Here is a 23,288-nt window from a genome sequence, read left to right as displayed (position 1 = left end):
GAATTCCAATGCACTGCCCAGCCGATTCACTTTGTGTTGTTCTGTAAGCAACTTCGTCACCCAGCGTGCACACAATTTCCGATAATTCAGTTTCTCCGACACAATTTCATGAAGACATGAACATGAAACATCTGAAAATTGCAGCGAGAGCGACATCATAGTGAATCGCCTATTCTGTTGAATCTTCTCTTCAACTGAACGCACCAAATCATCAGTCACTAAAGATGGTTGCCTGCTCCGTTCATCATCGTGCATACCTGTCCTTTCCTTCCTTCCTTCCTTCATTAAAAAGTGTTACCCACCTTCGTACAATTGAATCACTCATTGCATGTTCTCCATAAACCTCAATAATTTGCCGATGAATTTCAGCTGCTTTAATGTTCCTCACATTCAAGAAACACATAACTGACCTAATTTTACATGTGCTGGGCGATTCGATTTTCTTAGACATCATAAACACACCAAGAAGCGTGCGCACTGCGAGAATGTCTGAAAATGGTACCAATGCCTTGCTAAGGAATCAACAAACTCAGCACGCATATGCACCATTGCAATCAAAGCTGCAGTGAAAATATTTAAAAATGGAACTTACTTTCTGGACGTCCCCCCGTACCTTTTCAAATTTCCCAATCAATGATACTTTATTTTTTACTGGAGAAATGTAGCAATGTCTATCTAATATTAGAGCCAGCTTTGTCTCGTACATTCTAGTTACTTCATGTGACAAAATAAATGATCATCAAATTGCCACTATCACTGACAAAAGTCAACTTTTATAGAGAAGCTTTCTGATTCTGTATTTTAATTTTGGCCAGCCTGATTAAGCTAGTAATCGCCAATACTTTTATAGTTACTATATTCAGCATGAAACTCTCTGATTTCGAACTTTGAGTTTCTTATTCGGTTTTAAAACAATATGGGATTTAATATCCCCTTAATTTAAATAATGTTTATATTGCCAAAATGAAGCCTATTGGCTCTTTATATTTAAGTAACTTAATGGGTTGCACCTTTTCGACAACTCGTATAGCAGAGTATATAAGTTCTTTTCGCTATACTCTTTGGTATTAATTTGGTCTAGCTACTCACTGATGAAGCCTCAATAAAGACTGAAACCAGTCTGGGTGGTGACCTCCCACCATAATGTAAAAACAGTATACATTTCCTAGGAAATGTGTTTTTACATTATGGAAAATACCAAGAATAACGATCAGAACTTTACCACCTTTGCTGCGAGTTGCCCAAGTTTGTACTACGTACTAGGACTACTTGCATTAGCTCACGCTAGTAATCGCCAATACTTTTATAGTTTACTATATTCGGCATGTAACTCTCTGATTCTGATCTTTGAGTTTCTTATTCAGTTTTAAAACAATGTGGGATTTAATATCCCTTTAATTTAAATAATGTTTATATTGCCGAAATGAAGCCTGTTGGCTCTTTATATTTAAACAAGTAGTCTTCTTTCTGCTTCTCCAGATATCTTTCTATAATAGTTCTAATGTTGAAGAGTCCTCTAGTTCCTTTATTTTCCTGGAAACCAGATTGTGTTTCATTAATTTCCATTTTGATTTTATGTTTATTTCTTTCTAGGATGATATATAACATAACTTTTGCTATCCGATTGATTGTTCTGTATTCTTCACATTTGACTGTCTTCGATGTTTTAGGTATTGTAGGAATGTTGAGTGCTTAAAATCTTTTGGTAGGTGTCCGGTTTCATATATTTTGTTACATATGTCAGTCAGTGATCTTATAGCCTTATCATATTCTGCCATAATTCCATCCATTCCTGGAGCTTTTTCTGATTTAATTTTCCTAATGACATTTGTTACTTCCCAGGTAAGAATAGTAGGCCCCTCCAAATCTTCTTGAATTGGCTTATCTGTTCTATCATGATTGTAGAGTTCCTCTGAATACTCTACCCATCTATCCCTTATTTTGTCTTTCTCCATTATGATGTTTCCACTGGTATCTTCATTGCAATGAGAGCCTATCCTTTTACAAGATTTGTTAGTTAGCTCCCTAACTTTTTCATGAAGTTCTCTGGTTTTGTGCTTTTTTGTTCAGGAGTTAAATTTCCTTGCATTTGTTGTTGAGCCATAGTTCTTTTGCAATCCTACATTCTTTCCCGATCTCCTGGTTTACTCATTTTCTTCTCAAATTTGGGAATTGTTTGTTTTACTGCCTTTATTCTGCCCCCTCTTTAAATTTCTGCCATCTATCTTCAATCTCATCTTGAGGGTAAGGATACTTGGTGGGATCAGGAACATTAACAGCAGGGGATTGTGCCGGTTCCTTTAAAAATTTAACTTGTATTTCTTGATTTTTAAGGGAGCCAAGATCATATTTTTCTATGTTTAGAGATTTCCATTGTTGTTCTTTAATTTTATTGCTGCTTTAATGACCACAGGGTTGTGGTCTGATCCAATATCAGCACCTAGGTATGTTTTGGGTTGTAAGATGTTATTCCAGAATCTTTTTTTTAATCATTATATAGTCGATCTGGTTCCTACAGCTGTCTCCGGGACTTTTCCATGTGTCTAGGAAGGTGGCTAAATAAAGTATTTGCTATTACCAGATTGTTTTCTTGACAGAACTATTAATCTTTCTGCTCTTAAATTTCTATGTCCCAGGCCCTGGTTTCCCATGCAGGAAGATATCTCTTCTGAGCCTACTTTAGCATTGAAATCTCCCATAACAACAGTTATGTCATCTGATTTAGCATTATTTAGTGCATTTTGAATGTTTTCATAGAAACATTCTACATCTTCATCTGGGTAATCAGAAGTAGGTGCATATATTCGAACAATAAAAATATTAAAAGGTTGAGCTGCAATTTTTAATGCAATTATCCTGTCACTTAAGGGCCAAAATCCAAGTAAGGAATGCACAATCTTATTCTTTAGTACAAATGCTACTCCATTCCTATGACTGTCTCCAAGTGAGTATATCATTGAATGGCTCCTTGTTTATTTTTCCACCATTAGTCCATTTGACTTTGCTGATACCAGCATTATCAATTTTCATTGCTTCAAGTTCTTGTATAAGGTTATCTAACTTCTCAGTTTCATATAAGGTCCTTACATTTCAAGTTGCAAGCCTTAAGAGAAGATGCTTGGTTTTCCAGTCACCTACAGATTGGTTTAATTTAAATTAAACATATTACTCTTGTGGTAATAAGTAGCAGTAGCTATAATTTTGCCATAATAAATTCCATTAAGAGTAAGAATATATGTCATCATGATCATCAAATTCCTGCCATGTACTCTCAAAGGGTGTAGAGGATATGATAGTACTACATGAAACATTTACATTACTAACTTCCTATCTACAATTTTCCTCTAAATCCATCTGTTACCTATCAAGACTCCAACATTATCAGATCTCTTATATTTCTATCTTCTAAGGCACTTTTTACAATATCAATTCATGTATATCGTGGTCCTCCTCTGGGTCTTTTCCCTGCCAACATGACAGAGAACACTTGTTTTGCTTCACCATTCTGTTTAAGTGACCATACCACCAGAGATTAGCTCTGCTAATGCATTCCTGGATGCTGACAATGTCAAGTTCTTTCCTAATATCCTTGTTTTTAATATGATATTGCCATAAGTGCCATCTGTTCACACTCCTAATCTTTCGCAGGACTCTCATATCTGTGTCAAGTACTTTATTTCTAACCCACTCTCAGATCCATACGTTAAAATTGGTATGAACATTGTCTTGTATAGAGCTAATTTAGTGTTTTGGCTAATTTCTCTCTTATTCCATATAAATTTCTTCAATTGACTTCCTACCATACCAACTTTGTTGATTCTGTTGTCTATTTCCATATTTAATTTACCACCTTCACTAAAAATCGTGTCTAAGCAGCTAAAATGATTTATTCTAGAGGTTTTCCATTCACAATGCAGTTGATATTTTCAATGCTTCTGCCTATTTTCATTGTCTTGTTATTGCTGACCTTCATATCATATCTATTAGAACAGTTATTCAATTTAGTCAGGGAATCTTGCAGACTTGTAGCAAATTTATTTAGAAGTATAACATCATCCACGTAAAGCAAAAAGCTGACATTAACATCTCCAATTTTGATATCAGGTTTAATATCACTTTCCTTCATAACATGATCCATATAGATAATGAATAACAGAGGGGATAATGTACATCCTTGTCTCACACCAGATTTTACATTAAACCATCTTCCTGTACTTCAATTCTAACTGCTGACTTACAACTCAAATGAAGACTAAGTATCACTTGATATAATGCCCCATTGACACCATATAACTGTAGTGTTTTGAATAGTTTTTCTCTTGGCATCTTGTCATATGCCTTTTCCAGATTACAAAACTTAAATACAGATCATTGTTATCTTCCCATGATTTCTCAACTATTTGTCGTAAAATGAAAATCTGATCCTGACAACCTCTATTTGGCCTCAATCTAGCTTGTTCGTCATCAAGTTTTTCTTCCACAATCCTTCTCAACCGTGTCTCAAGTACTTCTTTTCCCATAGTCCTAAATGAACTGTTGGGTCATTCATGGCTGGTAGGTGATACTCTTTGCTCCTCCAGTCGTCTCGGTCTCTTGTTCTTGATGCCAGTTGAGAAAGGGAGGAATTTGTCCATTTTTTGATGTTATCAGTCCATTTTAATCGAGGTTGGCCCCTAACCCTTGATCCCAGAGTACTTGAGAGTTTCTCAAGTATACTTGCATAAATCTTACCAGGAACACTCAGTAGAGAAATACCTCTGTTATTCTCACATTCAGTTTTATTTCCCCTCTTTATATATGGGTACTATGACAGCTCTACTCCAATCATCAGAATTTGTCCCTCTGTCCAGGCCTTCTGAACTATGCAGTGTAGCCATTGTAAGACTTGTACCTCCGTACATAGCCGGCCTGGTTGGCCAAGTGGTTAGCGTATCCGCTCTCCAGCCAAAAGGATGCGGGTTCGAATCCCACCATAGGCATGGATGTTTGTGGTTGTCCGTGAAAATACTAGTGGTGGTGGTGGTCGGCAGTAGATGCCGTTGGTGTAGATGATGAAGGTAGTTGTGGTTGGTGGAGACAGAGTTGTAGAGTAGGTACCCTCCCTCGATGAGTCTTTGGACTCCCTGGAGGTGTTATGTAGTAATAATAATAATACTTGAGCATTTCTGGTCGAATATCATCCTCTCCTACTGCCTTTCCACATTTCAGGCCTTTGGTGGCTTTTTCTATTTCAAGTATGGATATGTATTCCTGCGTGCATGCCTGCTGAGCATTTTTTGCCACTATTTTTTTTACACATAAGATTCCTGTAAAAGCATTAATTAGGTGACTAAATGAAGTCAAGATTTTATAAAGCTCCATTATTATGAAACTTTTTATGACACAAAAATATCACTTACTGTAGACTGATACTTTTCACAGATGTCACACCAAGCTGGCATATTTTGCTCAACTGAAAGGCTTCTCTGTAAAATTTCTGCAAATGTGTATGGAGTCGGTGTTTTTCCTAAGATTAAAATAGTTGATTCAATTAACACTTATCTACAAAATTCAATGGGAGGGACATCAAACAACTCAATTAAATAAGTTTTCTAGATAGTACATTTGTAAAATATGCACTCTATTGATAAGTACAAAGAACAACACTAAATTTAAAATAATTTCAATGATTTATCATAATGTAACAGATACAACCAGTAAATAAAATAAATAAATAATATATAAGTTCCTTGGTAAGCAGTTTTGATGGTTTATCACAACACAATTAAAAAATTAAATTTTATTATTTGCTGTACTGTACATCTTACGGGACTTTAATGCAAGATGAGAAAGAGTATGAGTTGGGCCTGAGTGTGACACATTCAGTCTGGATGAATGTAATACCCACAGTGAAAGACTGTTGGAATTTGCCATTGATAGGGCAAGGCACAAGATCAACTACATCCTGGTTCTACTAATAAATGTGGAGAGAAGAGTTCCTGATGAGGAGGCACAATTCTAAAATGATCTTTTTAGTTTGTGACCTAAATCACAAATTGAATGTCATTAAAGACAGGAATGGAGCAGTACTAACAGAAGAACTGGAAATGAAAAACAGACAGAACGAATACTGTAAGTACATCAGAGAGGATAAGGAAAATATGGAGGAGTCCTATCACCAAGAAATTTTCAATTTGGAACCTCCTTAACTTAGATATGGGGTGTTGAAAGAGCAGTTAAACAGCCTTATAGCAATAATGCCCTATAAATTAAAGATGCCAAGAATTATATTCTTGATTTAATCTTTTGTCTGAGTGTAAGCAAATAAAATTTGCACATGAAGTATTTTCAGGACAGGGCAACTCATATATAGAGGCTAATGACTTCACATAACTTGCCTGATATCCAATAATGCAAAGCATATAGCTTACGGACATGTATAATGCTATGCATATGGGAAGGGTTACTACTCAGACTGGTTTCGACCTTTATTAAAGTATGTTTAAGTGCAGGAATACCTCTTCAAAAACTCATGCGATCCTTCAGATCACCCAACAATGAGTGACCCAAAGAATCATTTAACTCAGTGGTAGTTCCACTCAGTGATAGGTTCACCCTACCATCGAGCAGAGCTACTCACATTTCAGGAAAAGCAACCACTTCAGCATAAAAGCACATCAGTGAGCACCAGACCCAGAGGTGATACCAAGGTTGAAGTAATGCTGAAGTCATATTTCCATATACAAGTACCCAACAGGTGTTACACCTTATTAAAATACTCTGGATTAGACACAGCTGTTGGAAGTGTTTCCACCTGTTATACTATAAATTACAGATCATCATCATCATAACACTAATTACGGTTATAGACAATATTGGTCTGTTCCGGTCTCATTATCCATCCAATATCCTTTTTTGATGTCTACCCTGCCTTCTCTTTCCAATTGGCTTATATTTCAGTATTTGTTTTAGATGTCGGGTGTTGGCCATTCGGTTTACATGTTCAATCCATTTTTGTTTATAATTGTTTAGTTTTTCTTCTATTGATTTTGTTTTTAGTTCTTTTAAAATGTCTTCATTCCTTTTTTGATCTAATAATGTGTATTTTGAATTCTTCTCATAAATCTCATTACACTTGTTTTTATTCTTTATTTATTGCCCAAATTTCACTACCATATAATAATGTGGGCACTGCTAAAGTATTGTATATTTTCAAGCGTGTTTCTTTATGTACTATATTTGGATTGGGTGTTCTATTTATCAGGCCTATAATCTATAAAAATTTTGAAGTTTTTAATTTTATGTCTTTTTCTCCTTCATATGATATTTCACATCCAAGATAACTGAAAGTATTTATCTGTTCTATTATTTTATTATTAATAACTATTTTGCTTCTAACTGGAGTTTGTCCACAAAATGCCATTGTTTTAGTTTTATCTATGGAAATTTTCATTCCAAACTGTTCTACTGTAATGTTTATATTATATTTTGCTCTTTGTAAATTGTCTTCCTTATCTGATATTATTACCTGATCATCTGCAAATAATAGTGTATTTATTTTGTTATTCTGGGAAATTTCTATACCTTGATTGTTTAAGGTGTTCCACTGTATTAATATTTCATTAATGTAAATATTAAAAAAAAGTGTTGGAGACAGAGGGCATCCCTGTCTTACTCCTTGGTTTATAAATTTTTTTTCAGACAACTTTTCATTTATTTTTATTTTCATTTCATTATCTTTGTATATATTCAATATTGCATGTAGTAAAATATTAGGTATATTTATTTATTGTAATATATCAAACAGTATATATCTTTTTACTTCGTCAAATGCTTTTTTGTAATCTATAAACAAAAGATGAGTTTCCAAATTAAATTTTCTTCTTTTTTTTCTATAAGTAGTTTAAAACAGAAAGCTGCATCCATTGTAGAGCATCCTTTTCTAAATCCATTTTGACATTCTAATAATATTTTTTCACTGTATATTTTTAGTTTTTCATTAAGTATTCTGCTATATATTTTGTAGCATGTGTTCAATAAACTAATACCTCTGTAGCTAGTAGGTTTTGTTTTATCCCCTTTTTTAAATAATAGGTATTACTACGTTTATATTCCATTCTATTGGTATTTGTCCATTTGTATATATTTTATTTAAAAATTTTAGTAATCTTTGATGTTTCCAGCAAATTTATACAGTTCAGAGTTTATCCCATCTTCTCCTGCTGATTTACCATTTTTTATTTTTATTTAGGTTGTCCTTTAATTCGTTCATTGTTATCATATCATTAAAGGTATTTTGTAAGTTTCTGGTGTAATTATTTTTGATGCCAGTATTATCCGTCCAAAGATCTGTAAAGTAATCCAAGAATTCTTTTACATCTATTTCTCAATTAAAGATGCCAAGAAATAATATTCTTGGTTTAATTCTTTACCCAAGTGTAAGCAAACAAAGTTTGCACCTGATGTATTTTCAGGACAGGGTGACTCGCATATAGAGGCTAATGACTTCACAGTACTTGCCTTATTATCCCACAATGCAAAGCACACATCCTTATGGACATGTATAATGTTATGCATTAAGGGAAGGGTCACTACCCAGACTGGTTTCGTCCTTTATTGAGGTCTCATCAGTGGGAGCTAGACCCAGAGGTGATACTATATATGAGTTGTCCTATTCTGAAAATACTTCAGGCGCAAACTTTGTTGGCTTACACTTGGATAAAGGATTAAACCAAGAATATAATTTCTTGGCATCTTTAATTTATAGTATAACATAGTGAAAAAACTTCCAGTAATAATATCTTGGGTGAAATTGGAATCCCAGAACAGTTAATTAAGCCCACAGGAGATGGAAGGATAAGAGTGTTTCATAGATTGATCACAAGGATATGAGAGACAAGATCATGGCCTAGAGACTGGAAGAAGTAGGTTTTCATACCACTACATTAGGAGGGAGATGTGAAGAACTGCAAAAACTGCAAAACTATATGTTTAATCTTTCATGCAAGCAAGATTTTATTAAAGATCATTCCAAATAGAATTGAGGCCAAAGTTGATGCAGAGATTTCTGAAGAAAAAGCAGGTTTTAGGAAAGGTAAGGGTACCAGAGATCAACTCCTTTGCCTTAGAGAAATCATAGAAAAGTATAAAGAATTTAGGCTCCCTATGGTAATGCGTTTCATAGGCTAATCTAAAGCTTTTAACTTTGTTCAGCATGTGAAACTGTGGGAAGGAGATCAGTGCTGCTTGGGTGATATTAGCCAGCAAAAGTTGGTTGATTAGTAAAGCCTCTGCTATTAATGGCTCGCAAAAAGTTAAGCAAGTTTGAATGCGGTTAGTAGTTGGAAGGAGATCAATCATTCGGTGCTGTTGGCTCACTCTCCCTCGATGAGTCTTTAGACTCCCTGGAGGTGTCATAATAATAATAATAATAATAATAAAAATAAAACTGTGGGAAGTAATGAAAATCATGGATTTTTCCTCAACACACTATCAGGCTCAACAGCTAACTTGTACACTGAGCAAGATGCCATTGTAAGAACAGGTGTTGGATTAAGTGCTTGGCTTCAGTTTGAAAAGGGAGTTAGGCAAGGATGCCTACCTTCTCCTCACCCATTTAGTATCTATGCTGAGGACATCATGTGTGTGGCATTGGATGAGCTTAAGACAGGAAATTAGGAGAGGTGATAGATTGATCAGTAATCCAAGATATGCTGATGATACAATACTCCTTTGTAATGACAAGGAATAAATAAGAGAAATGCTTGAGAAAGTCAATGACGTCAGTAAGAGCAGAGGATTTCAACTCAATCGCAGCAAGACAAAGATTATGGATGCGAGACTTGGAACCTAAACAAGTCTGATAGGAAAAGGAATAGCTACTTTTAAGATGTGGCATTACAGAAGGCTGCTGGGGATATCACATACTGAAAGGCAGACAAATGGATAGGTGCTAGAAAGGATGAGGAGAACTTTAAGGCTCAATAAAGATAATGACAGAAGAAAGTTGAAATACTTTGGACTCATTGAAAGGATGGAAAGAGGACTTCTCAAAACAGTAAAAGAAGGTACAGCTCCTGGAAAAAGAGGAAGAGATGGATGGTAATCCAGCAATGAGATGAATGGATGATGTGTTTGGAATGACTAATCTTCAGTGAGTTGAGGTCTCCAGAAAAGCATACAACAGAACCACCTAGCAAGGACTGATGTTTGGCACATCAGTGGACATCTGAGTGACTATACAGCATCTGTTGATGTCCAATGAATAGATATTATTTGCTGTGTTGTGACAAATTGTTAAAATTAACCTGGAAAAGGAGGAAGGGACAGTCCGTCAAAGAGATAGATGGTGTATCTGGAGTCTTAGAGAGGTGAAGCCTTCAGAAAAGCATCCAACAGAACTACCTGACGAGGACTGGTGTGGCATATCATCAAGTGTTGGAGTGACCATATGGCATCTGTTGTGATGTATAACCAAAACATAAATTTAAATACATACAAAATGTGTAAGTATTTAATCCTCATTTGACTCAATAACACTAGTCTGGCATATATCCAACATTCTAATTCATCCCACTACGTTCTACTGGGTTGAAATCAGAACTCTCTCTCTCTCTACAGGTCCATAAGTCTCTCCATGTCCATTTGTAATATCATGCTTCAGAAAGCATGATATTACAAAAGATTATGACAGGAGGGAACAAGGAATGAATATCAGATAAAGAGCATTAAACAGCATAAAGACCAAAGCAGTAGGAAAGGATTAAAACTAATTTTAATGCTTCCAATATTTCGTCTAAGTCACTGAGACATCTTCAGGGATTACAAATAACTCTTGTACCACAAACTTAAATATAACATAATACTAAGTGAAACATGCAGGTGACTCTAAAGTCCAATTTTCTGCTGTCAGAATGTTACAGGAAGAAAAAAAATATAGTTATCACCAGGGCAGATATGCCACATTCATCCTCGATGCCATGGAATATAACTGAAAACTGGACATTATTCTCCGAGATCACGCTACGTACATTCCACTAGAGCATGATCCCACAAACTCACAAGTTAAAAATTTAAAAACTTACTTAAAAAAATTATCTCCTGGCCGCCAGACATTACAAAAAAACTCAAACCTTTTGGATGTCACCCCCACCCCAAATCCACAAACCTAATGACACCCCCCTCCCTCAAAAAAAAAAAAAAAAAAAAAAAAAAAAAAAAAAACTATATAGCAGATGCCACTGATGCGCCATGCAACAAACAAAGCAGCTGGCTAACTCTCTTAACCTCTTCACTAGACCTACCACATCCTATATAAAAAAAATCTACGCATTTTAAAATCTTAATTAAAAATCTTCTTCCTTTCCAGGCTTATAGGCCAAGTGGCCTGCCTGTTCCAAACTCAATTCCATCTTTCTTAAAGGTCTTCCTCTGCATTGGGTACCTTTTGGGTGGTAATTTAAAAGTTGTTTAGGTATTCTGTTTCTATTCATTCTGAGCATGTGTTCTCCCCATTTTTCTCTATAGCAAATATCTGTTTCATTCAGGGAATTTGCAATTGCAAGTTTATTTCTGATTTCGTTACTTTTAATTTTGTCCATTATCGTGACTCCTTCAGTTCTGTGCAGAAATTTCATTTCAGCTGATTCAAGTCTTCTTTCATCTGCTTTTTTTATTGTCCATATCTCACTGCCATAAAGTAAGGTAGGTTTAGCTACTGTATTGTAGATTCTTATTTGTATTTTTGTACATAATTGGGTTTAAAAATTTTATTTATAATGCCTGTTACTTTGAAAAGTTTGATAGTTTCAGTTCTATATCTGCTTCATTTTCATATGACATTGTGCATCCTAAATATTTGAATGTATTTACTTGCTCTATTATTTTGTTGTTTATTACTATTTTGCCTTATTGGGTTAGCACCTTTGAAGGCCTCGACTTTTGTTTTATCTGTTGATATTTCTATACCAATATGTTTTTATCAGGTTATTTAGATTATAATCATTTTTGTAGTTCATCTTCATTGCTTCCAAGGATTATTTGGTCATTAGCAAAGAGAAGAGTAGCTAATCTGTTGTTACGGTTTATCTTGACTCCACCTCCATTAGTTATCTTCCATTTTTTTCTGATTTTTTTCATAAAAGAATGTATATATTAAATGTGAGATGGATAATAGAAAGAGCACAAGAATATCACAAGAATGTCTACCTTTGTTTCCTTGACTATAGCAAGGCTTTTGACTCTGTAGATCATCTGAAAATGTGGAATGTGTTAATAACAATGGGAGTCCCATAGCATTTCATTATCCTTCTGAGGAATCTTTATTATGAACAAGAAGCTACTGTCTGAACAGATCTCGGAGAAACTGAGTATTTCACAATAGGTAAATGTGGATGCTTGGAGTTGGAGTGCGTTTGAGGAAAGAGAGGAATTGTATGCGAGAGACCGCTTACATTTGAATGAGGAAGGATGTAGGCATCTGGAGAGATTGCTGTTCTGAACGAGTCAGTGTGTCCAAGGGAGGATGATAGCAGATTGTGGGAATGGATACTTGGGAGAAGGGAGACGATGTCAGGTAACACTGAGCCCAGTGGAGTCTAGAAGAGATAATGCTGGGTAGAGAAACAATGGCATTTATATGCTTTAGACTAATGCCAGGAGTATCTGGAATAAGGGAGAGGAATTGGTGGTACAGATAGCATCACCCTGGCCAAAAATTATTGGGATCACTGAGACGTGGTTGACAGAAGGGGATATAATAACAGGAATAGAAGTGGCTGGTTATAGCATTTTTCATCAGGATAGGAGGGAAAAGCGTGGTGGTGGGGTACTGCTTATGATAAGTGATGACCTATGTCCTCTAAGAGTGGAGGCTTTGGAAGGAAGTGACACTAATGATTTTGAAAGCATATAGTGTGAGGTGGAGGTGGGCAAGACAGGATATTTAGTGGGGTGTTGCTACAGACCAAGGAGCACAGAGGATGGGGACCAGGAGATGTTGAGACAGTTGAGCGTGGAAAGTGCAAGAAGAATGATTGTTATGGGAGATTTTAACTAGAGCAGTATAAATTGGGGAGAGGAAGATGCATGTAGCAATAAGGGAATGAAATTTCTAGAAATCTTGAGGGACAAATGTCTTAGGCAACATGTAACAGAGGGAACAAGAGGTTCAAGAGTTTTGGATTTGGTTATAGCATCAGAAGAGTTGATAACAACAGAGTTGACATCTCTCCCACCAGTTGGAGAGAGTGACCATATGGTTTTGACTTGGAAAATGAATAGACATGCAGGAGTATCAAAAAGACGGGAACTTATGTGGAATTATAATGCAGGTGATTATAATAGTCTTAGACGTCAACTTCGGGAAGTTTCATGGAGGGAGGAATTGGAAGGCCGGGATATCATTAGTGCATGGGAAATTGTGAAAGAATATTTGTTAGCAGCAATGGTAAGTTGTATACCACAAGTGAAGAAGAGGACACAATTTGGAGTAAAGTGGATGACAAACAATATTAAACAGGAATTGCATGCAAAAAAGAGGCTATGGAAGAGATATAAAGAGACAGGCGAAGAGAAGATACATGAAGAATATAAGACACAGGCCAGAAGAGTGACTAGTGTGGTAAAGAAAGCGAAACTGGAATATGAGAGGAGATTGGTCCTAAGATCCAAAGAAAATCCTAGGGAATTTTTTAGATATGTGGCCAGTAGGAGGAGAAATCTGTGGAAGAATGATATTGTGGGATAAAAATGGGAATAGAGTGACTAATGCAGAGGACATAGTGGAATTGTTCAATGAACACTTTACTGGAGTATTTCATCCTAGAGATGTCAGTTTTAATGCTAGAGGGATAGGGCTGGTTCGAGGTTTAGAGGTACAGGAGGAGAGTGTGTTTCAGATACTGAGTACTCTGGATGTCAGTAAAGCTTTGGGACTGGATGGTATTTCACCACAAGTTTTGAGAGAATGTGCTGTGGAACTGACAGTGCCTTTAACCTGGCTTTTCAATGAAAGTCTGGCTTTGGCAAAGGTGCCCAGGGAATGGAAGGAAGGTAAGATAGTGCCATTGCATAAGGGTGGTAGCAGACTGGAAGTGTCTAATTATAGACCAGTTTGTGTGTCATCAGTAGTTGTTAAGATCTTGGAGAAAGTAGTGAGGGACCGTATACAGCATTGGGCAGATGAGGGTAATGTCATCTGTGAGAGTCAACATGGATTTGTGAAAGGGTGCTCTTGTTTTAGCAATATGCTAGCCTTTTATAATAAAGTTACAAGAACATTAGATGAGGGAAAGGCATATACTGCAATTTTCTTAGACTTAGCAAAGCCATTTGACAAGGTGCCACATGATAAGCTGATATTTAAGTTGTAGCACATGGGTCTGGATGTCAGATTGGTCAACTGGATTCAGGATTGGCTGTCTGATAGGTATCAGAGAGTTGTGTATGGTGGAGCAGTTTCAAGGTGGCAGAGGGTTACAAGTGGGGTCCCACAGGGCTCAGTACTAGGACCTATATTGTTTAACCTTTATATCAATGACATTGCCAGTGGATTGCAAGGGGATATTCAGTTGTTTGCGGCTGATGTGAAGCTGGGAAGTATTATTAGTAATAGCGCAGACGTGGTAGCCCTGCAAGAGGATTTGAATAAGCTAGATAGATGGGCAAATGAATGGGGATGCAGTTTAATGCAGCAAAATGTAAGGTCTCGAGGTTTGGGAAACATCGATGGGATGCTGCATACTTTATGGGAGGAGTTTTACTGGAGGAAGTAGGGGAGACAAGAGATCTGGGGTTGATGATTGATAGAAACCTGAAGTTTAGGGGACAAAATGCAAAGGTGGTGAAGGTAACACAGAGGATCGCTGCAATTATGAGAAGGACACTGACCTGCAGAGATAAGAGGGTTATCATTCCGTTGTATAAGTCTCTAATCAGACCACACTTGGACTATTGTTCTCAGATTTGGTCTGCAGTATTTGAAGGGGATAAATTAACTGTGTAAAGGATACAAAGACGGTTGACAAAGATGGTTTCAGACTGTAGAATGATAGTTATGAGGATCGGCTGAGGGAATGTGGACTGCAGAGTTTGGTGGATAGAAGAAGGAGAGGTGATATGATTGAGACTTTTAAACTGTTGAGAGGTGGTTACAGGGTTGACACTGGGGAGTTCTTTCGCTTGGTTGAACAGCAGGAAGGAGTGATGACAACAAGCCATCCCTGGAAGTTACGAAAGGAAACTGTGAGCAAGAGGGTGAGGAGTGGTTTCTTTGCGTGGATGGTGGTTGAACAGTGGAATGCGTTGCCTGATGGAGTGGTGAGAGCGAGAATGGTCAATGAGTTTAAGGAGTGGTATGATAGACTTTGTGTTTCTTAGGGGGGACCTCCCCTCGATGAGTCTTGACAGACTTTATGTTTTTAGGAAGGACCTCCCACTATGAGTCTTCTGACTCCATGGAGGCCTGAATAATAATAATAATAAAGGTAAAGCAGTGCGACAAGGATGTACGTATTTTATCTCCGTACCTGTTTAACTTGTACAGGGAATACATTTTAAGAATGGCAGGGCTAGAGGAGTCTTCAGTTGGAATTAAAATTGGCAGAAAAATATTAATAATTTGAGGTATGCAGTTGATACCACCTTGCTAGCAGAATGCAAAGAAGATTTGAAGGAATTTATTATGATTAAAGAAGAAAGTGCTAAATAATGTCTTAAACTTAACTTCAAAAAGACAAAAGTTATGTCAACATGTGAACTTAATGATTTTGAAGTAGATGGGGAGAAAATGAAAGCAGTTAACAATTTTGTGTTCCTAGGATCCCGAATTGATAAAGATGGTTACTGTACCGAAGAAGTTAGAAGATTATTACTCAGAAAAAAAGCAATGACAAATTTAAGCAAAATCTTTAAAGATAAAGATATTAGCCTCACAACAAAAATCAGAATCATGGAAGCAATGGTATTCTCTGTGGTGCTGTATGGATGTGAAATTTGGACTCTGAGAAAGAGTGAAAGAAGGAAGATAGATGCATTTGAATTATGGGTTTGGAGATGCTTACTAAGAATACCATGGACTGCAAAGCAAACCAATAAATCAGTGATAGACAGAATAAAGCCAGATTGCTCCCTTGAAGCTATGACCATCAACCAAAAAAATTGTCATACTTCGGACATACTATGCAAGCAAATGACAGTCTGGAGAAGATGATGACGCTTGCTAAAGTTGATGGAAGCAGGAGAAGAGGAAGACCAAGAATTAGATGGATGAATGGAGTTAAAGAAGCAACTGGAGTGTGCTTGGAGGTTCTGAAAGACATGGTCAGGGACAGATCAGAATGGAGAGTGTATGTTCATGGAGTCGCCAGGAGTCAGAAACGACTTGATGGATCATAGTATATTATTAAATAAAACAGGTGAGAGAGAGGGCAAACCTGATGTACTCTTCTATTTATTGGTTTCCAGCTTGATGTTAAATTATTGTGCTTCACAGATATTTTATTATTTTGATATATATTAAATAAGGCTATAAAGAGTTGGTTTGTTATTTTATATTCTTCCAGGATTTCCCATAGTTTTTCTCTGATAATTTTATCAAATGCTTTGGTGTAATCTATAAAAGCTACGTGTATAATAAATTTAGTTTAATCCTTTATCCGAGCATAAACAAACAAAGTTTGTGCCTGAAGTATCTTCAGGACTGAGGCAACTCGTCTCAAGGTGGACCAAACTCTCACCATTCCTTGTCATAGTATCTCCCATAATGCAAAGCATATCTCTTTGTGGACATGTATGCTTTAAGGGAAGGGCCACTACCCAGACCGGTTTCGACCTTTATTGAGGTCTACCATTATACATGTCCACAAGCAGATGTGCTTTGCATTATGGGAGATACTAAGACAAGGAGTGATGAGAGCTTGGTCCACCTTTACCACGAGTTGCCTCAGTCCTGAAGATACTTCAGGAGCAAACTTTGTTTGCTTACACTTGGATAAAGGATTAAACTAAATTTATTATAGTATAACCAAGTGAAAAAAAACTTCAAAAGCTATGTTCGTTTCTCTGTGTTTTTCAATTAGTAACTTTAACATAAAATGCTGAGTCTTTGTAAGACCTGCCTTTTCTGAATCCATTTTGTTCTATAAATTTTGGATGTACTATACATTTAAGTTTATATGCTAAGATTTTTGCGTATACTTTATAATAGGTACTAAGTAAGCTGATGCCATGATAATTGTTACAATCAGATTTGTGTCCTTTTTTGTAGATGGGGATAACTATTGCTTTTGTCCAATCTTGTGGGCATTTTCCTTCTTTCCAAATCATCTTATAAAAATTAAGTAGCCTGAGTGAGAATTCAAGTCCTGCATATATGATAAGTTCCCAGTTTATATTATCTTCTCCTGGGCCTTTCCTGTTTAGCTTTGGGTTAATGCTTCTGTTAATTCTTCTAGAGTGATGATTTCCAAGTTGTCCGAGATGTTTACAAAGGGTGGTTTTCTGTTTTGAATGCTTTCAACATACCACAGATCTTGATAGTAATTTAGCCATGTTTCTATTTTAATGGTATTAATATCTGCTTTTTCTCTAGTTTAAATACTTAGATCTTTAAGGATTTTGTATGTGTTAGGTCTTTTAAGTGTACAGTCTCCTTCTAATTTTGTTACAAAATTGTTCCATCTGTTTCTGTTTATTCTCCTGCATGTTGCTTTTGCTATTGCTTTTTTTCCTATTGTATTCGATATTTATTCTACTGTTTTCAAGGTTGATCCAGTTTTTTGCTTTTTTCTTTTCTTCAATAATGCATTTAATTTCGTGATCCGAGTCCATAAGGCCTCTTTTTCTTTTCCAGATTGAAAATCTAACTTTAAATAATACAGATATATTGGAAAGCTTCGACATCACCTCACTGTTTACCAATATTCCCTTAAATGATACCTTAACACTCTTAAAAAACGTTTTTCCTTCTGATATCTTTCATCGCTTTGCCATCAATTCTGGTTATTTTTCTTGGAAGAACGAAATTTACAAACAATTATAGGAAACTGCTATGGGTTCTTCCTCTCACCAATTTCTACATGGAAAATTTTAAAAAAATGAGCCACAGACTCAGCCCCTCTCAAATTTTCTATCTGGCTAAGATATGTAGATGATGTGTTCTTTATTTGGTCTCATGGGCCAGACACATTAGACTCCTTCCTCAATCATCTCATTAACCTACATCCAAGAATTGAGTTTATGACAGAAAATAAAAATAATAATAGTTATTTTCCTTCCTAGACACCTTAGTAACACACCTTCCTAATAGTAACCTTTCCTTCACTGTACACAGAAAACCCACTCACAGAGGCAGATACATCCACAAACTCTCTTAGCTCCACCCCTCTCAACAATATGGCATTATTAAATCTCAAACCAATAGTCCACAAATCTTGGTTCCAATGGAACCTCCCTTTAAACTGAACTCAACCACATACACAACATCTTCCTTACCAATGGCTACAGTGATCACAGAATTAAAAAAATAATCAGTACCTCCCCCATTCCCTGTCTATCTCTTCAGAAGAATTTCAGAAATACCATCATCATCTGCTACATCCATGGCACATCAGAAAAAATAACCACTTTTAAGCTCCACCATAAACTTGCTACCCTTATCTGTTCTACTAAAGATCAGCTCCCTCCTATCTCAGTGCCTGGAGTATGTAAAGAACCCTGTTCCTGCAAGCTCACAAACTTCAGAGAGACAGGTAGATCAGCAACCTTCCATTTAGAAGAACACAAATCATACATCTAAAATGACGACTATGGTCAATCTGGCCTTGAAGACTATGTTTTGGATACAACCCACAGGATTTCCTGGAGAAAACCACCATGCTTCACAATAGTAAATTCAAAAAAGAAAGACTTTTTAAAATCTTCAGCAGCACTCAGAAATCAACTGAATTTAAATAAATATGGTTGGATATAAATTCTCAAAATTTGGGAAACATTAATTATCAGAGGTCTCACTTTACATCCCAGGCCATCGACAAACACCCACAAAGGGCGCACCATCAAGATAGAACTTTAGAGTCACCCACGTGTTTCACTTAGTATTGTGTTGTATTTCATTGTGTGTTACAAAAGTTATATGTAATCCCTGAGGATGTCTCAGTGACTGAGATGAAATATTGGAAGCATTAAAATTAGTTTTTAATCTTTTCCTAGTGCTGCAAATATTCCATTAAACTTCCAACATGATGTCCTCCTAGCACTTAAGCCTCAACACATGGGCCATCATATATGTCCATCAACCCAATCCTGTATTCTATTCCTAACCAATCTCTCCAACATCTTGACCACAACCACAGTTATACAGACTGGTCTATAATTGGAGACCTCTGTCCTAGAAACATGCTTGTGGAGTGGTACTATTTTGCCTTCTTTCCACTCCTTAGGAACCCTACCCACTGCAAGTCTTTCAACAAATAACCAGAATAAGGACACACCTAACTGTTGAGCACATTCCTTAAGAATATATGGTGATATGCCATCCATTCCCATAGCCTTAAAATCTAACCCAAATAGAAACATGATGCATCTCTGATTTTTTTTCTCTTCCTATTCTTCTAATACTTGCCTCCTTTCTATGTACTGCATGGCATCATTTACAACAGTACGGTATACTGTTGTAAATGATGATAAAGTGCTCATTCAATAATTCCACTTTATCCTTTGGAAACAGTCACTCTGCTGTCATGACTATCCTACGGTGTCAACCCATCATAATTATTCTTTCTCTTGCTTGCATTTAGCATAAAAATTCCCTTACGTTAACCTTGGCCCAACCAGCCAATCTCCTCTCATACTGCATCTTTTCTTTCTTTCTTTCTTTACCACATCGTCATCTTCCTAGCCTGCACTTCATACACTGTTCATGGATCTGGTCACCAAATGCTTTGCACCTTCTCCATAGCATTTTCCAACACAGCATGCTTACTTTCATTGTTCATCCATTTCACTCCTACTCTATTTACTCGCTTAACCCTTGATAAGCAGTTATACATTGCTTGTGTCAGATACTGCCTTGTGAATTTCCATGCACTATCAGCATCTTTTCTGCTCAGCTCATCTATCCAACGAACTGATGCTAAGTGACTACGGAGCTTCCTGTAATCACTCGCTTTATACTTCCACATATATCCATTTTTGACAATAATCTTTTTTTGTTTTCACAACTTCCCAAACAACTACCTCATGATCACTCTCATCAACCAGAAGCAGTATCAATATTAACAGCTACATGTTGTGAAGGTATCACCAAATCCAAAACATGAACATTATTCTAACAGAATTCAACAAAATATTATTCTACCAGAAATTCAACAAGCTCAATCTCCTTGTTTCCATACACTGTCTCCTCCATCCATTCTATATTCCTGTAATTAAAGCTTCCCATCAGGATTCCCTTCTTTTTACATACACCCAACCAATTTGCTTAAACATTTCACAATCAGTATTCTCCACATTCACTGGTCTATGACAGCATTCTATCAGATATCAGCCTGTGCATGTACTATCAAATTCCTCACTTTGTGGAATTGTGTCCACAAAGTGTAAAATTTAATAATACCTTTTTCGCTTTCCTATACTTCCAGAAAATTGTATAGCCTTCCATTTCTATTCCTGACATCACATCATCCTCATGCAACCAAATCTCACTTATACCAATTATCTTTGGGCATACTGACCCAATCTACACAACGAAGTCAGATCTCTTATTTTGAATATTCTTTACATTTGTATATGAATATAACAAACCCTGTGTGTTTGAAGCCATTCTACCAGCACCAACATTCTCTATTCTAGCTGTTATACCACATCTCTCTCTCTCTCTGGTCTGACTAATCCTGTTTCCCTGATCCTGACTCTGATTGCCATCCATACCTCTCATCCTCACTCATCTTTATGCATTCCATCACCTAGTGCTGCTACGACCACATCTTCAACCTTGTGTCCATCTTCCTCCTGTCCTATAACTTGTTTTGCTGTGCTATCCTACTTCATAAGTATTCTGAGATTGTTAGCAATATTCACCCTCTTCATTCTGTGCCTTCTTTGCAAACAATAGCCTTTCTAATTGCTCAACACCAAACCTATTTAAATACAATCCATCAACTTCAAACCATTCTAACTTTCTTTCAAATTCACTACATAGATTCATTGAAACCCCCCCCCTTTGCTTCACACATCTCAGCAATCACATAATTCATTATCTCTGTTCTCCTTCTCACAAATAACAGAATTCTCAATAGTATACATAGAATTTTTTCCTAGATAAATAAATAAATATCAATTTACAGAATGTGATATTATGGATGGTGCAATAAATTACACGTCATCCTATAAACTATGTACGCACAGAAACATTAACAAAGAGCTTTAATCATAAAAATAAAAAAATAAAAAAATGGAGAGGAGGAATTTGTGGATAGTATAGAGAATAAATCTCCCACACCCAACTGCTACATGGCACAGACACATGCAAAACAAAGTTAAAATTTCACTGTAGCAGGAAATACATTAAAATACCCCAAAAATCTATTTCAAAATAATTTCAATATTCTCACATATATTCCTTCTCTTCTTTAACTCCAAGAAACATCTGACTTATTCTAAAAACTAGCAAGGCTTATTTTGTTTTTAGAGAACACCTTAAATAAAAAAGGTGAACTAAATTGTGAAGGTTTATGCAATATCTGCATTTTAAAACCTAGTGAAGTATCCTTCTTCTCATCTGTCAGGTAATGAGCTGAGTTCACTATGAACAAATCATTGGCATCTGTCTGTATCTGGCCATTTCTCTGAAGCTGGATATCGTGATTATTCCTTCAATGACTATAGCCAAATTCTTTTTCGTCTTTCACTTGATTTTTTTCCCAATGACTGCTCTGAGCTATGTTTGTTATCTTAAGAGGGTATTCTCTAGAGGTATTCAAACCATTTTTGTTGTTTAAATCTTCTCTGTAGTTTAATTTGTTTTTAACTTGCTCATTTGTTTATATTCTAATCAATGAGTCTTATTTTTTGTAAGTATTTTATTTTGAATGCTCTGATTTTATTCAAATTAAGTGGATATTGAATCCAACATTATTTCATGCAGAATATAGAAACTATAAAAGTTTCGGAGGATCCAAGCGTAAGCAAACCTTTCATGAAAGGGGCAACTCGTAGTAAAGGTGGAATAAGCTCTGATCACTACCTTAGTATTTCCCCATAATGTAAAACACATCTCCTAGCAGACATATATGATGTTATACATTATGGGGGGGTCACTACCCAGACTGGTTTTGAACTTTGTCGAGGTCTCGTCAGTGGGAGCCAGACCCATGTGTAAATACTCAGGTTGAAGTAATGCAAAACTTATACTTTACCATACGAGTTGCCAAAAAAAGGTGTCACATCACAAAAGGCACCAGCTCTGATTTTATTTATTTATTTCTGACCGAGTCTCCATATCTGAGATCCAGTTATGATGCTATGGGTATATAATGGTCCAGAGTTTAAGTTTGAGGCTTTTTAAAATACTATTATTTTTCTTTGTTTAATTTATTCATATGTGACAAGCCAATGCTAATTCTATATGTTACTGCTTCTGTATTGTCAAGATTATGAGTAATGAGACTGCCAAGATAAGTACATTTCTTTAACAGTCAAGTATGTGATTTTCAGTTTATTCAAATTAAATAAAAAATTTTTATTTTTATCCATTCCATTATTTAAATAGCTTTTAAGGCTATTTTAATGTATTTTTGTATAAACTTCCATACTTTCTACAAACATTCGGCTTTGAAATAATGTTTGGTCTAATATCCACTTTGCATAGGTACTTACATAAGTTATATATGATCATCCATACCAAAAGTGCAACATTCCCAGAACATTTATACAAAAAGTCAGGGAGCTATTTGTTCTAATGACACAGCTCTTTCCATAGAGTGCAGTCATTCTCACCATATCTTTTTATCAATGATTACGACCTGAATAAATGATAACATGATATACAAGATAATAACAAAACTATTCCCACTGCTTATATCTGGGCTACATTTGAAAAGATAACTAATGTTCTTTTTAAATATAAATTTTCATGCCAAAGGAATTTGTATAATTACTATTATTATTACTATTATTACGGGCAACTCCAGGGAGTCATTAGACTCATCGAGGGAGGCCCCAAATCATATTCATCACAACTATTTGACATTCATACAGTATCTATCATACCTCGCCTTAAACTCATTCACTGTCACAGCATCCACTATAGA

At 36.0% G+C, this 23,288-nt stretch overlaps 1 protein-coding gene across 1 annotated transcript in view; it reads right to left on the bottom strand.

Annotated features, from left to right (window-relative positions):
* PAN2 (PAN2-PAN3 deadenylation complex catalytic subunit PAN2) overlaps positions 1-23,288 on the bottom strand; it is a 717,374-nt gene that overhangs the window by 358,806 nt on the left and 335,280 nt on the right. The window contains exon 16 of the mRNA XM_090393913.1: positions 5,400-5,506. Coding sequence (XP_090250039.1) covers positions 5,400-5,506 — 107 coding nt within the window. The remainder of the gene's footprint in view (positions 1-5,399; positions 5,507-23,288) is intronic.

This window comes from Typopeltis vanoorti, chromosome 6, assembly GCF_054136105.1.
Source record: "Typopeltis vanoorti isolate ZY-2024b chromosome 6, IOZ_Tvanoo_1.0, whole genome shotgun sequence".
Taxonomy (NCBI): Eukaryota; Metazoa; Arthropoda; class Arachnida; order Uropygi; family Thelyphonidae; genus Typopeltis; species Typopeltis vanoorti.
This window is presented reverse-complemented; position numbering and strand designations above follow the sequence as displayed.